The sequence below is a fragment of the Onychostoma macrolepis genome, chromosome 03, assembly GCF_012432095.1.
Source record: "Onychostoma macrolepis isolate SWU-2019 chromosome 03, ASM1243209v1, whole genome shotgun sequence".
NCBI lineage: Eukaryota > Metazoa > Chordata > Actinopteri > Cypriniformes > Cyprinidae > Onychostoma > Onychostoma macrolepis.
In genome coordinates this window covers 48,475,778-48,496,760 of record NC_081157.1, presented here as the reverse complement: position 1 = coordinate 48,496,760, position 20,983 = coordinate 48,475,778, and the positions used below count along the sequence as shown (strand labels likewise).

General features: G+C 36.2%; 1 protein-coding gene across 1 annotated transcript; it reads left to right on the top strand.

Moving 5' to 3' along the window:
* Positions 1-16,688: 16,688 nt before the first annotated feature.
* Positions 16,689-20,304, top strand: LOC131537110 (uncharacterized). Its single transcript, XM_058770386.1, has 9 exons — positions 16,689-16,808; positions 16,900-16,987; positions 17,174-17,521; positions 17,637-17,754; positions 18,042-18,133; positions 18,221-18,335; positions 18,465-18,552; positions 19,437-19,598; positions 19,891-20,304. Exons 1-8 carry the CDS (start codon positions 16,750-16,752, stop codon positions 19,480-19,482), a joined length of 954 nt encoding a protein of 317 aa, XP_058626369.1. The 5' UTR covers positions 16,689-16,749; the 3' UTR covers positions 19,483-19,598; positions 19,891-20,304.
* Positions 20,305-20,983: the final 679 nt, after the last annotated feature.

The window sequence follows — 20,983 nt, the reverse complement described above, 5'->3', positions numbered from 1 at the left end:
GAGATATTCCAAAGTCTCTGCTTTCAAAATCTGTCAGTTTTATGGTGAAATGTATTTTTTCACGCTCTTTAATGTGGCGTGACAGTGCTGTTTTCGCTCCAGTTTAAGCGGCATGTGAGTCAGTCATCTTTCCGATTACATTGAGACATTTTCATTATAAATTAGGGTATACTGTTTTTTCATGCCTTCTGATGTTCCTTCACTTTTATATCTTGCTATAAATTAGAAAAAAAGAGGAAGAACCTTTATAATTTGTATTTTGTGATAAAACTGACAGAATTTGAAAGCTGTGTTATATTTAAAGCAACAAAGCACAAAATTATTGCGATTACTGGGTGGGTGGCGTATGAATGAAAGGCATTAAATATTTTGTCCAATCATTTACAGCTTGTGAATAGGCACTTAATGTTGTAGCATACAGCTTATACCTCAGAAAAGAAAACAATATAACTTATGTTTACAAGTTGGAGTCCACTTCAACCTTTAGAATGTTTTATTAATTAAATGGGCTACATGTGAGGAATTGAAAGTTTGGTAAAAAAGTAAAAAAGAAAATGAATTGATTCACATAAATACAGCAATCTGATCATTAAAGAGCTTGAAAAACACATTATTGTAAGAAACATCATTTGTGTTTCGCTATAAAACTGATTTTGAAAGCTGAGACTTTGTTTTATATTAAAAGTACCAAAAGCACAAATCATATTGCTATTGGGTGGCTGGCGCCAGGGTGCGAACTACGGGGGAGCTGGGGGAGCTTGGCTCCCCTTAATAAGACATGGGCTCCCCTGAAAACTTGTGAAATTTTGGGGGGGGTCTCAAAAAATAATGACAATGTGTTATTTTGACGTGCAATTTCAGTTTTGTGTAATGTGATCATCGTGGATTGTTAGGTGTAAATTGCAAAAATATCATTCATTCATGCATGACAGCGATTTAAACCTAATTCACTTCAATAAAGATAAATATACACTCTAAAATGGCTGGGTTAAAAAATAACCCAACCTTAACCCAGCTGCTGGGTATCTATGGGACAGAACACGCGCTGGGTTGTTTTGACCCAAGTGCTGGGTTGTTTATTTTACCCAACCAGTGGGTCAGGTTAACTGTGTTGCTGGGTTAAACATTACCCAAACATTGGGTTATTTGTCGTCTCATTGCGTTGCTACGTTTATATTTACCAATATTACTAATAATAATAATAAATAATCACAAAGGAATGTAAAATTATTTTTCTGTAATACAATTACACAACACAAAAAATGCAACTGTAAATATCAATTTAATGAGTTTTCACATTTCTTTTTAAAAACATTTTTGAATGGGTGCTATACTGTTACACATTACACCCAATCCCTACAGACACAAATAAAATGTTTTTTGTAGATCAGTTGCTTTAAAAAACAAAACTTTGGTTGTATGAAATTGATTATTGCCACATGAGAATCAGTCCAAACATTGTGCCATTAAACCTAAGCCAAACAAAGAGACCTACAACAGACAATACATGTGACAAAAAATTAAAACGTTACAAGTGGCCAGAAAAAACTGTTGCCCTCAAATACTTCACACATGAAGACTCATGTCCATCAATATGATATATTGCATGCTGGAGAAATTTCCTGGAAGGAAGATGTTAGTGTAGCTAACATCAAGCACAAAAAAAGGACTTGAAAAAGATAAACAGCCTCAAGCAACAAGTCCGTTTCAATGGCATGGCTGAAACAATGGCGAAGGTGTGGGATGTTGTCTCGTCACCAAGGCACAAAATGTGCAGGAATGGTCCCCACCTATTAATTACACAACACTTAGTCTTGCAACATAACTTACATTTTTACAAGTTGTAACATTTAAGTTGACTTAAATAATGTTTAAGTGTATTTTATGGAAATCAGCCAAACCATCTGAGTTTTCCTGTGAACTGGGTCTGGTAAACTAAACTAAACTAAACTCATTCAAACTAAACTAAATTATTGTGTTAAAACTATTGTGTTACTGATTTAGGTTTCTTTCTGCTTACTGGCACTTCTTGGTTGTCTACCTAAATTTCATCCAGCCAACATGGCATAAATTACAGGGTATTTAAAGCCCCCCAGTGTGTATATATATATATATATATATATATATATATATATGTAGTACTGTGCAAAAGTTTTAGGCCACTAGTATTTTAGCCAGCTAAATAAAAAAAAATGGTTTTAAGTCAGTTATTTCTATCTTTTGCTGTAATGTGTCTGTAGGAAATATCAGTTTACATTTCCAAACATTCATTTTGCAATTAATTGTAACAATCCAGTGACATGATCTGGTCATCATCCAGTCTGTCTGGAATGACATGAAGAAACAGAATAAACTGAGACAGACTAAATCCAGAACAACTGTGGCAACATCTCCAAAATGCTTCAAGAAACCTCCTGCAAAGCTCATGAGAAACTCTGCTCAAGTGCACCGAGGGCAAAAGCTGCTTTAAATTTAAAGGATGATCACACCAAATGTTGATTTAATTTAGTTAATAGAAGTTAATTGATAAAGAAAATCTATTTATGACATTATTTTTGACAGCATCCTCATTTTACAGCATTTTTTCACAAGTGTTTTAACAGTACTGTAGCTTTGCAGGTAGGTTTCTTGAAGCGTCTTGGAGATGTTGCCATAATTCATCTGGATTTAGTTTGTCTCAGTTTCTTCATGCCATTCCAGACAGACTGGATGATGATCAGATCCGATCTGTGTGGAGCACTGGCTGTTGTCAGACATTCACTGGATTATTAGAATTAATGACAAAATGAATGTTTGGAAATGTAAACTGATATTTCCTACTGACACACTACAGCAAAAGATAGAAATAACTGACTGAAAACCATTTTTAACTGTTGAAAATACTAGTGGCCTAAAACTTTTGCACAATAGGGTACAACGGGGCTAAAGGCGCCCCGGGTAAAAGGCACCTTTGATATTATTTTCATCTAAACCACTAGATGGCACAAAAACGTGGCGTAGCACTTTGCAAAACATTCGCTTTTCAACATGCACGATTTTATTTGTCTGATCTTTGACGCGATCGTGCGCAGCAGTGCAAAGTTGATTCTGTGATTACTTGATCTTATATTTTAGTTTATATTTAGTTTTTTTAAATGTTGTAGATTTAAGTAGCAAATGAGAATCGCTAAAAACAATGCATATATTTTGAGACAAAGGCCTTCTTTATGATTTTCAGTTTTGCTTAAGATAATTAAAGGAACAGTTTTTAAATGAAGAAATAATATGTAAAAGTATGTATTTGGGGAAAAAAGCGCCCCTGCTGTTGGGGCTAAAGGCGCCGTAATTAACATGATAATTAAAATATGGCTGACTTTTCCATTTGTTCACGTGACAAGGTTAGATTTAGATGGTAAATATTATTTATTATGTTGTTATAAATATATACATTATGTATGTGTCCATATTAGAGATTATCACAATGTTTAGAATTAAACCATCATATTTAAAAACATGATATTTATCATATAATAAAATATCATTTGTTGTTAGCCTACTACTGTAAATATATTTTCAATTATTATTGAATCTCCTTCAATACTTTCAGAATCTTTATTTATTAAAATGACTTTATTTCTGTATTTTAAAATATATTTTTTATATTAACATATTTTAAGGACAGTAGGCCTATATTTATTGAACACTTTTTTTTCTTTTTTAAATTAAGCAGAAAACAGTACAAACTTTGCTAAAGTGATTGTTTTTAACAAGTATTAACTTAGACATTAAAAAACAACAACATTATTTTAGCTGAAGTATTTGTATCAATACTGTGTGTGTGGGGTAAAAGGCCCCCTCTTGTCACCTCATACATTTATAAGATTTTTAAACAAAATAAACAACTTGAATGATTTATTTTCACACAAAATCTGTTGCTCCATTAATGTTCAATACAACGTATATATTTTGTCTTAAGGTGGGCCTTTAGCCCTGTTGTACCCTACAGTGTATAGAGTAGAAAAAGTAAAAGAAACTTACAGGTTGTACGTCAAATGAATGACTTCCAGGATTCTGTGGTTGTGAGTCTGAAGACCTTTGCTCTGTTCTTGAATATTGATTGGGGAAGCAGAGTGGGCAGGACTTTGAATGCACTCTCCCTTTTAACATCTAAACCATAAGAATAATACAGTTCAAGCTGTGAAACTGATCTCACAATCAAAGATGTTAGTGATGTTAGTGATGTTCTGGCAGAGGTGCTGCTGCTGTGTGCATTCACAGAAAACAATGTGCTCAAATTTTAAAGATGTGAGGCAGCTCCTGTAATATCGCCTTGACTATCGACAAAGACATCAGCTCTCAGCGATATCTCTGACTATCGTCAATACACTATACTATTGTCTATCTGCACAACCCCACTAACAATTTAACCATTTAAAATTTCTGTAAACGAAACCATAAAATCTAAATTATTTCTTACCATGCCAAGTTTTTCTAGAAGCCTGGGGAACTCCTTCAAGATTTCTGGGATGCTTGTAGACCCATTGCTGGGAATCCACCATTTCTCCAATTTTTTTGGGAGGCAAAACAAATTCTGTAAAATAAGGATGAAAAACTGGGTTAAAAGCTAGCAAAACCATACAGTATGCCAGCCTGGAAATCCAGTGATCTGCCTATTATTCATCAATCTCAAATACAAATGGTTATTTCTAACAGTAACATATAAAGAACACATTACATGCCCTGCGTCCCAATGTGCATACTACACAGTAAATTTTGCAGTGTTAAATGAACTCTATAAGAGTTAAATTTAACACTCGGCCCGAGTGTATTTGGTCCCACTCAGAATTGGTGATAAATTGACTCTCGTCATAGTGTTAAATTTTCAGAGTTAAATTAACTCTATTTTGAGTAAAAAATTAACACTGCTCAACACTGAATAGTGTTACCAGAGTTTAACACTAGCGGAAATTAACTCTGTTCTGTGTTACCACAATTTAACTCTGCAGGAAAATTTACTCTAATTAGTGTTAATATTTCACTTATGTAGAGTTCATTTACATTTATAATAGTGAAAAATTCTCTCATTTTAAATCCCATTTGGTGTTTTAAAAACAGAACAGAAAACAAGATCAACGACGTCCAATTCAAAACCTTTATTACAATGCTGTCATGCTCAAGAAACATACAATTTCATGCACAAAAATACATCACGTGACGTCTGCATGAAATGACAATACATCACTATATTCAGTACAGAACCTGTTGAACAACCTAGCTAAGCAGCCTTGCTCTAACCTCAGCAATACAAGGACCTTCACTTTGCCAACATCTTTGTTGTACACAGTGGTCTGAATAAAAGTGTACATCTTGTGTAGAATAGTGTTATAAGTGGTGCCGAAAACAAAGTGTGCCTTAAGAAGTTTGTTCACCAAAAATCAGAATTCTCATTAATTACTCGCCCTCGTGTCATTCCAAACCTATAAGACTTTTGTTCATTTTCGGAACACAAATGAATATATTTTTAATGAAATCTGGCAGACTTCTATCCTTTCATCAACAGCCAATAACTACAACTTTCAAGGCCCGGAAAGGTGTTAAAGACAATATTAAAGTAACCCGTGTGACTCTGGTGATTTAACTTAAGCAACTGGTGATTTTATTAAGCAACACGAGCGCTTTGTTTGCACAAAGAAGAAAAAAAAATAAAGAAAAAAAATTACCTCTTTATGAAAGTATTAATCCCTGACAAGCGTACACGAGAGCACGACGACGGATGAGTGTTTTGTTGAAATTAAAGCAGACGTTGTGAATGCATGCATAAAATTGAGGCTAAACCAGTGGAGTCACATGATAACTTTAATGATGTCATTACTACCTTTCTGGGCCTTGAATGTGCTAGCTTGCGTGGACTCTCAATGTAAGGACAGAAATCTCTCAGATTTCATTAAAATATCTTCATTGGTGTTTTGAAGATGAACGCAAGTCTTACAGGTTTGGAATGACATGAGGGTGAGTAAATAATGACAATTTTCATTTTTGGGTAAACAGTTTGTTAAAGGCATCAAGAGAAGAGACTGACTTGCATGGAATGGCATTCTGATCAAAATTGAAGTACTGCTGAACTGAATAATTCTTCCCAGAGCCAGTAGACAGGGCCGAGCACTTCCAGCGATGTCTTGAATATGCTCCTCAATGCTTGTTCCACTCTGAAAAAACCAAGCAAATTGCAGAGGACTATCACTGATATGTTAAATAAAAAAAACTACAAAAAAATAAATAAATAAATAAAAATAAATAAAAACTAACCTTCTAGAAGATATCCCTACTTGAGACGTAGACACCTTTCCTGGTCTCTTCTGGCCTTAACAAAACACAAACAACAAAGCATTTTAAGATCATCAACACTAAGAATGCTATATCAAGTTAATCTTTAGTCACAGTTTAAAGCAACTCAGTAGCTACAAAACTGCTGTGAAAAGTGGCACAATGAGATTTCTCAAATTATATTCCTCGTTCTTTAGAAATATCTCTCTGTATAGTTATGATTCCGGTGCTTCTTAGAAAGACAAAAATACAGAAAAAGGAGGAGAAAAAGTGTTTTAAAATCCAAGAGAAATATACACCACCTGTATTATTGTCAACAATGCATTAAAACTAAAACTAAAACAGTGTGATACCTACATAGCCATTTTTGAAGAAGGTACGGGAACAAAGGCACGATTCCTCTGGCTTCGTTCACCTTTCTTGGTGGTGATGTACTGCAGAAATAAAAAATAAAAAAAGTGTTAAATATAAAAATGTTTATATACACACACATTTTTATGTGTGTGTGTTTATATATATATATATATAAATAAAACACACACACAGTTATATACACAGTTATTCATATGAAATATTACCTATTCTTTTCTTTAATGTCAGCTGTCAGAATATTGAGTTTTTCTTGTTTCATCGAGAATCGATCAGACCAGCTTAACAATATTTTTTTAAAAATCAAAGCAAAAACATAAATATGGTATATAAACAATAAAAATACTACTTCAAACAATACTTAATTTTAAATACTTTAACCTTATAAAGATCAAATTAATGTTGTATTTTTAAGTATATTTATGAGTTTGCAACAGTCCCCCAAAAGCATAAGTAAGAAAAAAAGTATTGCCCACCTTTTAGCTCCATCATCTAGTCTCATTCCTTTACTGGAAGACCTTTCTTCAATAATGAGTGTGTCCTGCGAGTCACTGGAGTCAAAGGATGAAGACAGGGACTGATTTGACTGCACAGGAGAAGCTTGTTACTTAAAAAAAGGAGAAAGATAATACATCAGTTCTGCAATATGTGCCATGCCATTAACAGTCACTCCAAATAAACAGGCAACATTTAAAAATGCGTTAACAGTAGCTACTTGTAACAGCACTTACATGTACCGCTCGGATCAGGCCAACTAACTGTGTATGTATAATAACAAAAACGTAAAGTAGTTGTTCGTGGTACCGTATACACTGCATAAGGTTAAAATAAGGAAAAACAAAGACGCGGCTGTTTTTAAATGAGATGTTCCGCCTGCCCCATTGGCCTCTTCGTCGCGCAGCATTGAGCCGAGTTAACGCTAATACCACAGCGCCATCTACATGGCTTCAATAAAGATGCAATGGCGGCGTTCGACTAATTTGTCTTCACATAACTTAAATTAATCCCGTTTACACAATTAGTCTTTCCTGAGCTGAACAGTAGCAAATATAGAGTTTATATAACATTCCAACGGTTTACATAACATCATATAATTTATTCAGAGTTACGTATCTAACGTTGTAGGACATGCTAAAACATTTCATTCCACAACTACATAACATGCTGTACTTACATTCTAACATCACGCAAACCCAGGCCACAGCCCTACCGAGAACATTTCGACCGTCCAATACATACAGATGTGCAGGTTAACATATGCCCCATTGTGACGTTACATAATTGAACGTTTAAAAAACAATTTAAGTAGATATACCAAAGCTAAATACAGCTGAAAATCAAATTAAGTAAGATTACTGACATCATTTAAACTTTATCATTACCACATTGAGATGAAAAAACACATTTCTCCTGACTTGCCTATTCAATACCTATTCCCAAGTTTAAACCAATCAGATTACACAAAGTCAAAAAATAACTGCAACTTATGCATTAATAGTAACACAATTATTAACCTCAAATATTAAACTCATGTTTTAATAAATTAATTAAAAGAGCTTACCTTTTGGTGCAAGGCAAAAGAAAATGGCGACGAGAGAACTTTTGCTAATACTACTAACTTATGTGAATAATAAAAACAATAAGCTGAATGTTCACTGTACCTAAACAAATGGGATAACTGCTTACCTTCCTCTGTATTCACACCGGATTTAATGCCTGTCACCGCTGTATCTCCGATGACTGACAGAACCTTCTCTTCAAATGCATCCAGAATAATAGACGGTGATCCACCACCTGTCATTTTTTGCTCCCTTGATCTCTCTGCTCCTTTTTTTTTAACAGCCGACTTTAAGTCTGCCCATTTCTTTTTCACCCCATCCACATCTCTAAGGGAGTTGGCCACCGCTGAAACGGCCTCCGCCACCCGTTCCCATGCGTGTCGCTTACTTTGCATCGAGATACTGTTATTAATTATTAATTAATTTTTAATTCAAATTAGCTGAATAGTTTATGCTTTTCTGCGAGTAAATTTCTCACATCTCACGCGCTTTATATTGAAATAGCGGGATGTGGCTGCTACTTTAAAACAGGATAATAAAGTGCTACAATTAAAATGTAGCGGTAATGAATTTGTTGTTGCTTATTTATTTATTTATTCTTAAGAAAAAAAATAAGATGTTCTTAAGAACAAATTTGAGAACTTCTTAAGATTTTTTCAAGAATTGCACTTAAGAAAATTCTTACGAACTTCTCAGAATTTATCTTAAGAAACTTAATTTATTTCTTAAGAAGATTTTTGTGAATCCGGCCCCTGGTCTTCGGGGTTGGCTTGAGGGGCGGAGCTTAACAGAGTAAAGTTAACAATGCAGAATTCAACTCTGATCATTTTCACCAACACTAGGGGGCATTTTTCACTATTTGTTGTTAAATTAACTCATTAAGAGTAAATGGAGAGTAACACTGCTTAATTAACACTGCCGATTTTACTGTGTATCTGCCCTAAATAGTATTGAAAATTACTACTATCACATAGAATTTAGGATGGATAGTATGCACATTGGGACGCAGGCATAGCCTCTCTAACTTACTGTTAACCTGGATAAACTTTTGTTCTGATTAAAGCAACAAAAGCATTCACTAAAACAGGAAGAAGGACCTCAAACACCATGAGAGATTAAGTCTAACTTTAGACAACATTTTAAGTAAAATATTTAAGAATATTACATACCATTTAAGAATAATATTACATACCTGCAATATTGTGGTTTAACGTTAAGGTAGTTAATGCAGCTAATGTTACCTGAGGAAAAAAGAGCGTGAAAATAATTTATTGTTGGATTCGGCACTTCGCAGACATTTACTTGAAAAAAAAAAGACCTTAAAAGATCAATTTTAGTACGAAAAGATCTAATTATGACAAAACATTACAAAGCCACACAGAAACGTTACACAGACAGTAAGTTAACTGAACTTACCCCTGTATTTCTGACCTAACGATAGTTCATACCTTTTCCATGAGGTGTTAACATATAAACTTTGCACACGCGCACACACACACACACACACATACATACATATATATATATATATATATATAAATATCACATTAACCATGAAATCAGTGTGCTCTCACCACAGCTTATAAAAATAGAGGTAAATAATCATATTATCATATGATAATGATAAGATCATATGATCTGACGACGAATGAAGAACCCAGAAAATTCGATGAAGAGGAAAAATAAACAAACCGGTTGGGTCAAAATTACCCAACCCAAGTGTTCAGTGGTGAAAGAACACCTTGCAGTCATTTGACCCAGCACTAACAACCCAACTATGTGTTTACAGTATCGCAAACAACCCAGAATTATGACCCAGCACAATTAACCCAACAATGTGTTTACAGAAATAACCCAGCACTTTTAAGACTGTACATGCTATTCTTGTCATGAGCATCCAGGTGTGGGGGCGATGCAGTGCAAATTCCACTCATGTTTAGAACGTTAACTCAAAGATTCTCTGTTATAGTATGGATAATATGAATGTCTCAGTCTGAGAGGACTTACAGTTGTGTTTATGTTACAGTTGGCTTTGTTTAGCCACCATGGCAAAAAGAACACAAGGCAGTTTAATTAATTTTGGTTTTACTAAGAAGTTGTGTAGTGATGACATTAACAGCACGACTGATTCATCTGCTGCAAGCCCTGTTAGCACACTTCCCACCGGGGTGACAACGCAAGAAGAAGCTGAAGAAATAAAGTCCTCTCTGGCTGAAGATGGCGGTCACGGTCACGATCCCTCTTGCTCCTCTCTCCCGTTAAACTGTAGCCTGACGAGTAACTTTAACCGTTTTTCATGTGAACTCAAAGACAGCCTTATGCTTTGTTTATGGACTATTTGTGGGTGGCTGTTTGTTGTTTCACCTATCAATTCGTGTCGATAAAGTATTATAGGGTAAATCCTGTATAGTGATTTATCCTATATAGTGCTTGCATAAAGCAAGTAGTGCATACACATGTAGCTGGTATGTATCTTTGTAAGTAATAGTAAGTTCTCTTTTGAGGCACTCGCACGATTAATAATATTAATACATAAATTAATAGAAGACAAAAGGAGAACGTAAACTTCAGGAGGGGGAATAAAGCCAAAATAATAAACAAAATTCACAAACAAACTACTGCATAAACCTCTTTCCTAAATAAAAATAAAGATTAAAAAAAACATGCTCTTACCTCCTTACTAGCCTCAAAACGGAAGAAAACAAAAGGCACCCTCCTCCCTACATAAGTCTCCTTCGTTAAACAGGCGGTTTAACGAACTTACACACCATTATTTTGTATGACATCTAAATTACAACAGGCTTGGTAACACAAAAGTACAAAGTAAACCATGCAGGTGCCATTGACGGCTCGCACATCCCGATAACGGCTCCACAAAACAATGCCAAGGACTATTTCAATCGCAAAGGACATCATTCTATAATCCTGCAAGACGTTGTAGATTATCAGTCACTGTAAGTGATATTATTATTATTATTATTTTAATTCCTGTACAATTTTTCTGGTGTCACTATTCTTGTGGGAACAACACACACGTCAACTAGATTACAGTTTTAACAGTTCAAACCAGTGAGTCTGTGCAAATTCCCCATGAAACATGCAAACCCAACATGTTTTTCTGCATGTGAATGTCAATCACTGTAATATGAAAATTAAAAAAAATAAAAATAAATTACATGATTTACAAAGTCTATACATAGACATAAACCACTTTGGCCAGGGAATGAATTGTGACCAGTTAGTTGATTTTATACATTTTTAAAAAATCTCTCCATTAAGTATACAAAATTGTATATTTACTATGTCCTGCTTAACAGCCACTGTCAAATTAATGTCCACCAGGTTCACCAATATCAATGTCGGATGGGCAGGCAGTGTTCATGATGCCAGAGTTCTCCGCAACTTAAAGATCTTTGACCTGGCAGAGAGAGGTAAAAGCATTTGTTGTTGTATTAACAGATAAGCTAGCCGAAGACTTTGTCTAAAAAAATGTTAGGATAAAGATTAGAAAAAGTTGTGGGTTTTGCAGCCTGTAGTAGCATTATTAATAATTTAATGTATATATAAAATCACAGAAACCTTTGTCCAAATTACTTTCACATTAAAAGAACATAAGCCATTAGTAATATATATTACACACATAATGCCACATCGATAATTTATCACTGTTTATTTCTTTTATACAGCTTACGCCGGTTTCACACCGCAAGCGTGAGCAGCGCGTTTTTTTCCCGTCGCCCATGTTAACAAATGAGTGCATTCACACCGGCAGCAGGAGCAGCGCGTGAGCAGCGCTGCAGCGATGGTTTCAGCGCCGAGTCTATTTTTGCTGCGCCGCTCACGCTCAATTAAAGTGACAGCACACTTTTCATGGACAAAATAAATATGATTTCACACAAAACGTGCTAAAAATGCACAGAATAAGCATGTCTAGTGTGTTTTAAGACGAATTGGAGTATGTCAGGAAATAAAATGAACAATCAAAAATATGTATAGAAGATTTACCCATTTTAACTTGTTTTTCATTTTTAATTGCCATAAGCAAATTATAACTTAAAGCATTTTATCAAACTCACAACCAACAATTCATCTTGCTCAGGATCTTAAGTTACAATGGAGTATATACAGGCCTACATAATAAATTCATTATTCATTCATTATTGACAGTTTCTATAAGCAATGGGGATTATGGGTAATATTATTTACAAAATAAAATAATAATAATAATAATAATAAATAAAAACTGTATAAACAGCACTTTCTATATTTGTGTATGACTGAAACAACATGATAGGAGCTGTTTTTGTTGTTTACCATTTACAAGCGAATCCCCAAGACTTCAAAACTTTCAAGTTTATAACTGACCAACTTCTAAAAACAAATTTATAGTTGTCTTTGTAAAGAAATATGTCGCTTTGGAGCCGCTGCTGTGATGCTGAACAAACACTTCCAGTGTGAATACTGCAGCTGCAGTGATGCTGTAGTTACGCTGACGTGATGCTGCTGCGAAGCTCACGCTTGCAGTGTGAAACCGGCGTTACATGCAACATTGGAGGCATTGATGTGCCGATCACACTCTTGGGAGATGCAGCCTACCCACTAATGTCTTGGCTGATGAAGCCCTACAGTGACCATGGCCAGCTGACGGAGGAACAGCAGTCAGAGCTTCGACTGAAAAGACTGCCAGTGGTCTTAACAGCACGCTGCATTCTTCACAATTTGTGCTAGAGGAATGGTGAACATTTTGACAGCGAGCTGCTACAAGGTGTGACTGATTGTGGCTCTGAAGAAACAACCCAGGAGATGGCACCTGTGCAGCAACAATAAACACAACCTCATGCAATTTGCATGGCCTTCACCACATTTTTCTCTCAGCAGGGTCAACAGTAGCAATGACCTTTCCTTTTGCAGTGTAATATAGCTGAAATTTTCATAAAGATTTATATTTCTGTTTGCTAACAGTTATGTATGTGTCTGTCAGAGTATAGAACCACACTGAAGAAGATGGTGGATATGTGACCCTTTTATTATTATTATTATTATTTTTTTACAAAAATGCATATGTGCCTGACTGTATCAACTTAAAAAAAATAGCAGTTTTACGAATTTACATATGCAGTACAATGTTTGGCAATAAAAGTGCAATACCCCAAAAGCAGAACTTTGTTATTTAACAACCATACATCTTAGAACTCTTAAGTCTTAAAACTGTACATGAACAACATTAACAAAATGCCCAAAAACTGTAGTTTGAAAGGTTGAACTACACTGACAAGGCCACAACTGAATTCAAAAGTAAACTGAAACATACTTGGCTCACATTAACCTTTTACAACTTAAATTTGCTTTAGCCAACCCAGTCTCATATAAAAACGTACCCTGACTACGTTGGTCCAAAGTGCAAAACGTAGAGGGGTTACAATAACGGCCCTTGAATTGTATGACTGTTACGTTTTTTTTGCCTATTCTTTTCCTATTGTTTTACGTCCAAGTCACGTGACTTTCAAGATTCCGGCCGTGAGAACAAAAAACATGGCGGACATTTCTCTAATTTTTTGGTGAAAAAATCAATATTTTGAGTTAGTTTCTGCATAAAAATAAGTTTTGATTACATTTCTAGCGAGAAATATGTATTTTATTTTCATAATATTCACTCAGTGAATGTACACAATCACTCGCTTGCTCGTTGTTGTGAAGATTTTTCAGATCTCGCCAGAATAATGTGAAACTGCAACGTTTTGGTTGCTATGGACGCTGCTATCGGTGGATAGATGGATGGATGGATGATTTCGCTCCGTCTGACGGATCAAACCCTCTCCCACTATATGCGTTGTGTCTGAGGTTGATTTGCTGATCAACACATTAATCCATGGCAGCGGGAGAAACTAATGTTGACAAAGTGAGTTATGATCAGTCCGCTGTTTTTAATTTTGACATCTACCGGAACCTCCGTGCATTTAACTTCCTGTGTGGTGTGATCTCATTGAAGGGTGTTAGGTGTTGACACGTCAAGGCCCCACGAAGAAGAAGAAGAAGAAGAAGTTGAAGAAACGAGGGAAAAGAAGCAGGAAAAGTTAAACAAGGAGGAAAAGGAATCGTGGAAAAATAACTTGACCAAGCTGAAAATGAATCACCTTGACCCCCAAGATGCCATATTCCTGGTTGATGCGTTCCTGGATGAGTGCAAGGTAAATAACATTATCTCAGTGGTGGAAAAAGCACACTAATTACATGCTAATTACAAGGTCTAAGACCATAATAGACTCTGAGGTATAGCAGGGAAGAAGTTATCAAGGTGCAAAACTATACAGTATCTGGTTCAATGTCTTTTAAAATAAATAAATAAATATTTATAGTGCTGAGCTGAGTTCACACGTTTAATTCAATATTCTGTCAAAATGTTTCACTTTCTTTTCTATTTTTTAATGTAGAACGGGTTTTCTAGATCTGTCAGTACAGTACAGGACCACAACTGTTATACTGAATTTTTACAATGTAATATTATAACATTGGTTTTATAATGAGATGTTTATAGGTGGCGATAACCTTGGTGGGTGGTGGTTTATTCTGTTGCTCAATTGTTTATTTAGGTGGATCAGCATGGACAAGCTAAAGGAGGGTCAAAACAATCCACAAAGCTGTGTGTTTGGCTTGATGAGGACAAAGATGGTCAACCTTTGCCAAAAAGATGTAGAGCTGGGGAGAAACGAAAGCGAGATTTTTTCTTTGTTTTTTCATCATTACTTGCATTCATTATTCATTAAGCAAGTTCTAAATGGATATTTATATTTTTGCAGTTTCTTCAGCAAGCGTTAAAAGTGTGTGCTGTGCTCCATCTACCAGCACAACTGAAGACACTGTGATCATCGAAAATTTTGTTTTTTTCCCTTAATACTTGTTTCCTCATTTGTTATGTGGTAACTGCTCAGATTTACCATTGCCTTCTTCATTTTCAGACTCCCTCATTCAAGATGTCCGAGACCTCTTGGGAAGTGGTGCTGAACAACCTTTCCCCTCAGACTGGAGGAAAAGGCAAACTACCTCTCTGGAGAATTGGACAGTAATGAGGCCCTTTATGGTGAACAATATGTTGTCATCTGAGAAGCCCAAGGAGGGGGTTTGCCATCATTGTGGACACAAGGCTGCAGTAGTGATGTGTAGGGACTGTTTACCGCGATCACTCTACTGCACAGCCTGTGACCTTTCCACACATGAGGCCCTGGTGCTTCATAACAGAGCATCCATTGTGGAGGGGTTCTTCAGACACCTGCCGCCATCCACTTTTGTTCAGCAGCACGAGGGAGGGAAATTCTCCTATCATGAAAAAGGTAGTTTTTAAGTCTCAGGTTATATAGGCTGTTTTACATTTTAGGGCTGCACGATTAATCGCATGCGATTGTCATGCGTGTCTCGTCAGTAAAGCTGGTTCTGTGATTAGCAGTAAATGTCCATCACCTGCTTTCAAATGGAGCAGCATTTAATACACAGAGTCGTAGTTCGATGACAAGCTACGCAATATCGCGTTCATAACCGAATGTGATTCATCTGCGATTATGACACGGTATTGCGTAGCTTGTCAGCAAACTATGACTCTGTGTATTAAATGCTGCTCCATTTGAAAGCAGGTGATGGACATTTACTGCTAATCACAGAACCAGCTTTACTGACGAGACACACATGACAATTGCATGCGATTAATGGTGCAGCCCTATTTTACACAAACCCTGGTTTACTCCAACAAACATGCTGGATGAAGTTTTGTTTGATAGAAACAACACCCTCTCTGTTGAGTTTTTGGTTTCATTTACTCTTATATGTAAACTAATTCTGCTTTTTAGATTGCATGTTACCAATCGTTCCTCCCTGCTGCGACTGCTCCACTGGGCAAACAAGCTTTTCCAAGGGAAAGCCAGTAATTTTAATTGGAATGAATGGTAACATTTGTTTTTATTATTTCTTCATATTGTGTTTTTTGTTTCTTGTGAACGAGATAATTGTTTTTCTCTGAAATTTCAGGAAGATACAACCTCTTCCTTCCATCAGTAAACTGCTCCTGTGGAAAAACCTTGCCAGTGACCATAAGTGATCTGGTTGAAAGTGGTTACTGGCCAGCCACTGTCAATTTTGAGACCTTGTACTTGGTGGACTTGTTCACCACGTATGAGGATCTAAAAATCACTGCCCCAGGGATGTCGAGACAAGCTTTTGTCAGCACAAAACTCTTCGGGCGAGTGAGTGGACTCGTCATTTAAGTTATCTTGTTTGGATCACCTTTTAAATAACGGATTCATTGTTAGGACTTGTTACAAGTTTCAGCACATATTTCTTGACAGAGCCCTTTCTTCGTCATGACCACGGCCTAAAGCCAACCTTCGAAACAGTTACCGGTACTTACTGTTTTGTTTTGTTTTTTCACTTTTGCTCTAAGAGTGGTAAGATATGTGGGGACACAATGAAATTTGAGGTTGACAAGCTGTCTCAGGTCCAGCATTTTCAGTGTCCTGCATGCACACCCTCCATGTTGGCAGTTGCAGTGGATGGGAACCGCAAATTATATCGTTTCAAAAGCCAACCAGGGTGTGTAATATTCATGTACAATGAAATGCTAGTGAGCCACAAATTACTTTTATACAGTAATTTTAACCCACATCTATATATTTCTTTCAAGACCTGATGGGTTTTTTGATGGAGTCTTTTTGGCCAATGATGCTGAGGTGTCCTCCTTTGTTGATTACATCCATGGAACAACTGGACATGTAAGCTAAATTTATACTTCTTCATGTGTAACACCACAATTTAAAATTTTTATGAATGCTTGCCAGTTTTCTCCCCAAAATGTAAACATTATTTGGTTTGCATCAAATGCCATAATACCATGATTTACAGCTTATTTTGTAAAATGTAACTGTGTAAATGTCTGTATTTGCCCTCATCTGTTTAAGAATCCAGGGAAAGGGAGATGTGGTGCGGGTCAGTGGACCGCAGCACGAGAGTCCGCCAACAAGTCTGCAAGCAAACTAGACGAGGAAGGTGTTGAAGTTGCTGTCTGCCGTCATGGGGTTTTGCTGAAGGGACTGAATATGTTCCGTGGAGAAATATTTGCATACCCATTATATCTCCAGAAACAGCTAGCTTCACAGACCGTCCAGTTTTTCTGCTCTGATGTGGTCTGCAAATATTGGCCATATCTGCAGAAAGTTGTGGACCACTGTCCAGAGTTGGAGGACTTGCTGAACATGCGCCCATTTCTCTCCATCATGCATGCAAAAGCGCATTCATGGATGTGTGAGGTAATAATGACAATTAGATGTGTTTCTTACCATTTGCACCACACATTGTAATTGTCTGTCCTCTGCCCCTACTTGTTGTTTTCCAAATTATAACATTCATGTAAATGTGTTACAGTTAAAATGGGGGGGACGCAATCAAGAAGGAGCTGGAACAACAATCGGAGAGGAGGTTGAACAGGTTAACAGCTTCCTCTCTCGAGCAGCCATATGTTCCAAGTACATGTCAAAAGCCGGTAAGCATTTTTCATGTATAGTTGTGTCCAAATTGAGACCAAGGGGTTGATGCTCGGCCTTTGCATTTTAGAGGTCCATGCATAGGTGCTCCCTTAGAAAACAACTGTCTAGTCAGCACTTTTACACTGATCAGGATTCTCTTTATAATAATTTAACTTCTGACATGTTAATTAAGTGTATGATTATTTCCAGGTTTATGTGACAATATTAGAGAATGATCAATGTAGTATCTGACCTGTGGTCCTCACTGTGAACCTAAATTAATGCACATACATTGTGTGTCAAGTTCGCACAGACATGCTAACAATCCAGGCAAGTGGCTGGAACAAGCGAAAGGCAGAAAACCTTGACCGGACACTGGCCAAAAGATACATCAAGGTACTAACTAGGAAAATATGTATAATAACATTTTTGTTTTTAAATTGTGTCTCAGCATTTGTTAACACTGATATTTCTTTCGGACAGACTGTACAAAGGATTGCAGAGGCAACAAAGGACCTGGAGAAACTCACAGCTGAGTTATCTCTACAGCAAGACACAGTCCAGCAGTGGGTGTCTGATGTTCAGCAGTGGACCTCAGGTACTTTGAAAAAATTATTTGATGGGATATTTTAAGAATCATTGGCTCTGCTCTTGTACAGGGGATCTGAAAAGAGGCTGATTGTAAACTGAAATTGGCGTTAATTAATTTGTTTGTTGTCGTCCAAAGGAGCAACAATCCAAAATGACCTGCAGAGGACCATCGAGGCTATATTTGGGTATCAAACAGCGAAAATTTCAGCTGTATCGTCAGTCTGGTGAGAGCAGAAAATTCAATTCAAGTTTATTTGTATAGTGCTTTTTACGATACAGATCATTGCAAAGCAACTTTACAGAAAATTAAGTTTCTACAATATTTAGTAGTACTGTAGCTTATAAGTGGTGACTTTCAGTTTATGTGCATATGACAGGAATTTTCAGAAAAATTTAATACAAGACATAGTCAACCAGACGATGAACACTATTAACAGCAATTATAATGTGATTGCATAGTAAGTAGCAATATTTGTTATTATATTAATATTATATTAATATTAATTAAAACAGAGAAACAAATAGAGACATCATTAGCGTAGCTGCTGTTCCAACAAAGTAAAATTAATTAGTTTAATCCAAGCTAAAGAATAAGAATACGCATTTGATCAGATACAACTGCAGTCACAGTAATGTAAAGGCCGCTAGTAATGCAGATTTGTGAAAAAATGAATTCACTACTGATTTATACATAGTAAAAATAGCAAAGCCTTTTATTTAAAAAAAAAAAAAAAAAAAAAACATCTTTTAAAGTAGGTTTACTATAGGTCAGGGCAGCATACAGAAAAAGTGTCAAAATCATAATAAGGTTGAGTGCAATATCCAAATATTTCCAATATTTCTGCATAGTGCAGAGATGTCCTGACCTACCAATTTTGTCCTCTATTTAAAAATTTAAAAAAATGATTGTTTAAAATAGATTCTGAAAAAAATGTCCCAAGTTTTTTCACAATTTTTCAAATGATTATGAAACTTGTGATGCAAAAATGATCACACAACATCTGTCACAATCATAACACATACACACATATTGGGAAGTCTTATTCTGTATGGTGCTTTTGTGTAGTCATCGTGTGAATGCACACTTATTTTGTGTTTCTCATTGTAGGTGGGAACAAGCGAAGGCATCAACTGAGAAGAAAGATTGCTGTTGAGAAGAAAGCCTTGGAAGTTGCCATCAATGACCACAATGCTACTGTTGGGGAAGTTGAAAAACTGCCTCCTCCCAATGAACTCCTGGCTGTGGACAACTACTCCTGGCCATGGGAATGTAAGTACTTCATCTGAAATGCACTGAATACAAATTGTTTGATGCACACATCTTGATGTAAATATGGAATCCGATGTAAAAAAAAAAAGTTAAGACACTGGGCAATATGCAAAAAAAAGAATCCAGTAATTTGTAAATGGATGTGATCGAACCCCTTCGCGAAGCGCTGATGTTCTATCTCATCCTGTCAGGGTTTATTTCTCTATTGTAGTAGTACAGCATGCAAAATATCTTCTGTCCCAATATTTTTATAGGAGGTTATAAGATAACACTTTGATGTAATGTATTGCAGGTCATGGTGATATGGAGCGGAAAAAAAATGTTTTTGACAAGGTAATGCTGCTGGCTAGACTGAAAGAAGAAGAATTTATTGTGGTTCGAGAAGTCAAGCAGCACATGGAGTACATGAGGAGTGTTGCTGGACTGATTGAAGAGTTTACCTTTCAGCTCACTGGAGACACCAATGGGAAATGTAAAGACAATAAATAGTTAGACTTTTTCTTCAATTTGCTTCTCTGGTAACCATTGGCTCATTTCTTTATATTTTAATGTCACATTCTCAGGCAGTACAGAGGGCTTAATGGAGAAAGGACGTGAGGGACTACTCTGTGTGCTGAAGAGAAGATTGTGTGAAGTTGAAGCACAACTGGCTACAGCACGCACAACATACAAAAGTATTCTTGGACTGCAAACATTGCCCTTAGATGACTTTTCTAAAGAGGAAGACTCAGAGAATACTTCCTCAACTGATGAGGAACTGGGAGAGTAGTTATTAGAGAGATGATGTGTATGACTCTAAGAAGATGTCATCACATTGTGTTGAACCTAAACGTCAGTGCTGTAATAACTTGTCTGTGCTTGTTTGTATATATTGTACCTACTGTAGTTTACATAACCTATTGTATTGTTACTCTCTCCAACAGTGTGCTATTCCAGCTTATGTTTCCACATGTTAGTATATCAATACTTTCACTCACTCACACACACACACACACTCTCTCACACACACACACACACACACGCACACTCTCACACACACTCTCACTCTCTCGTTCACACACTCTCACACACACACACACCCCTACCTATCTGAAGAAATATAGTCTTTATTTTGAACAGGGCATAGTCTCTTAGCTCTAGAAAGCCTACTTTATTAATTTCACCCAGTAAAGTGAATTGTTGTTTCAACTATAGTCATGTCTCTTTTGTTTGATTCATGAATAGTTTTCATTTAAGTCAGTTTACTGTTTTATCCCATTGTGTGAGTTGTTCCTTTCAAGTAAGTCTGTAGTATTAGGCCTATATTCTAAGGCAGTGGTCATCAACTACACTTGTCCGACGGCCACAACATTTCTCGGCAGACACTATCAGGGCCAGACGCTCTT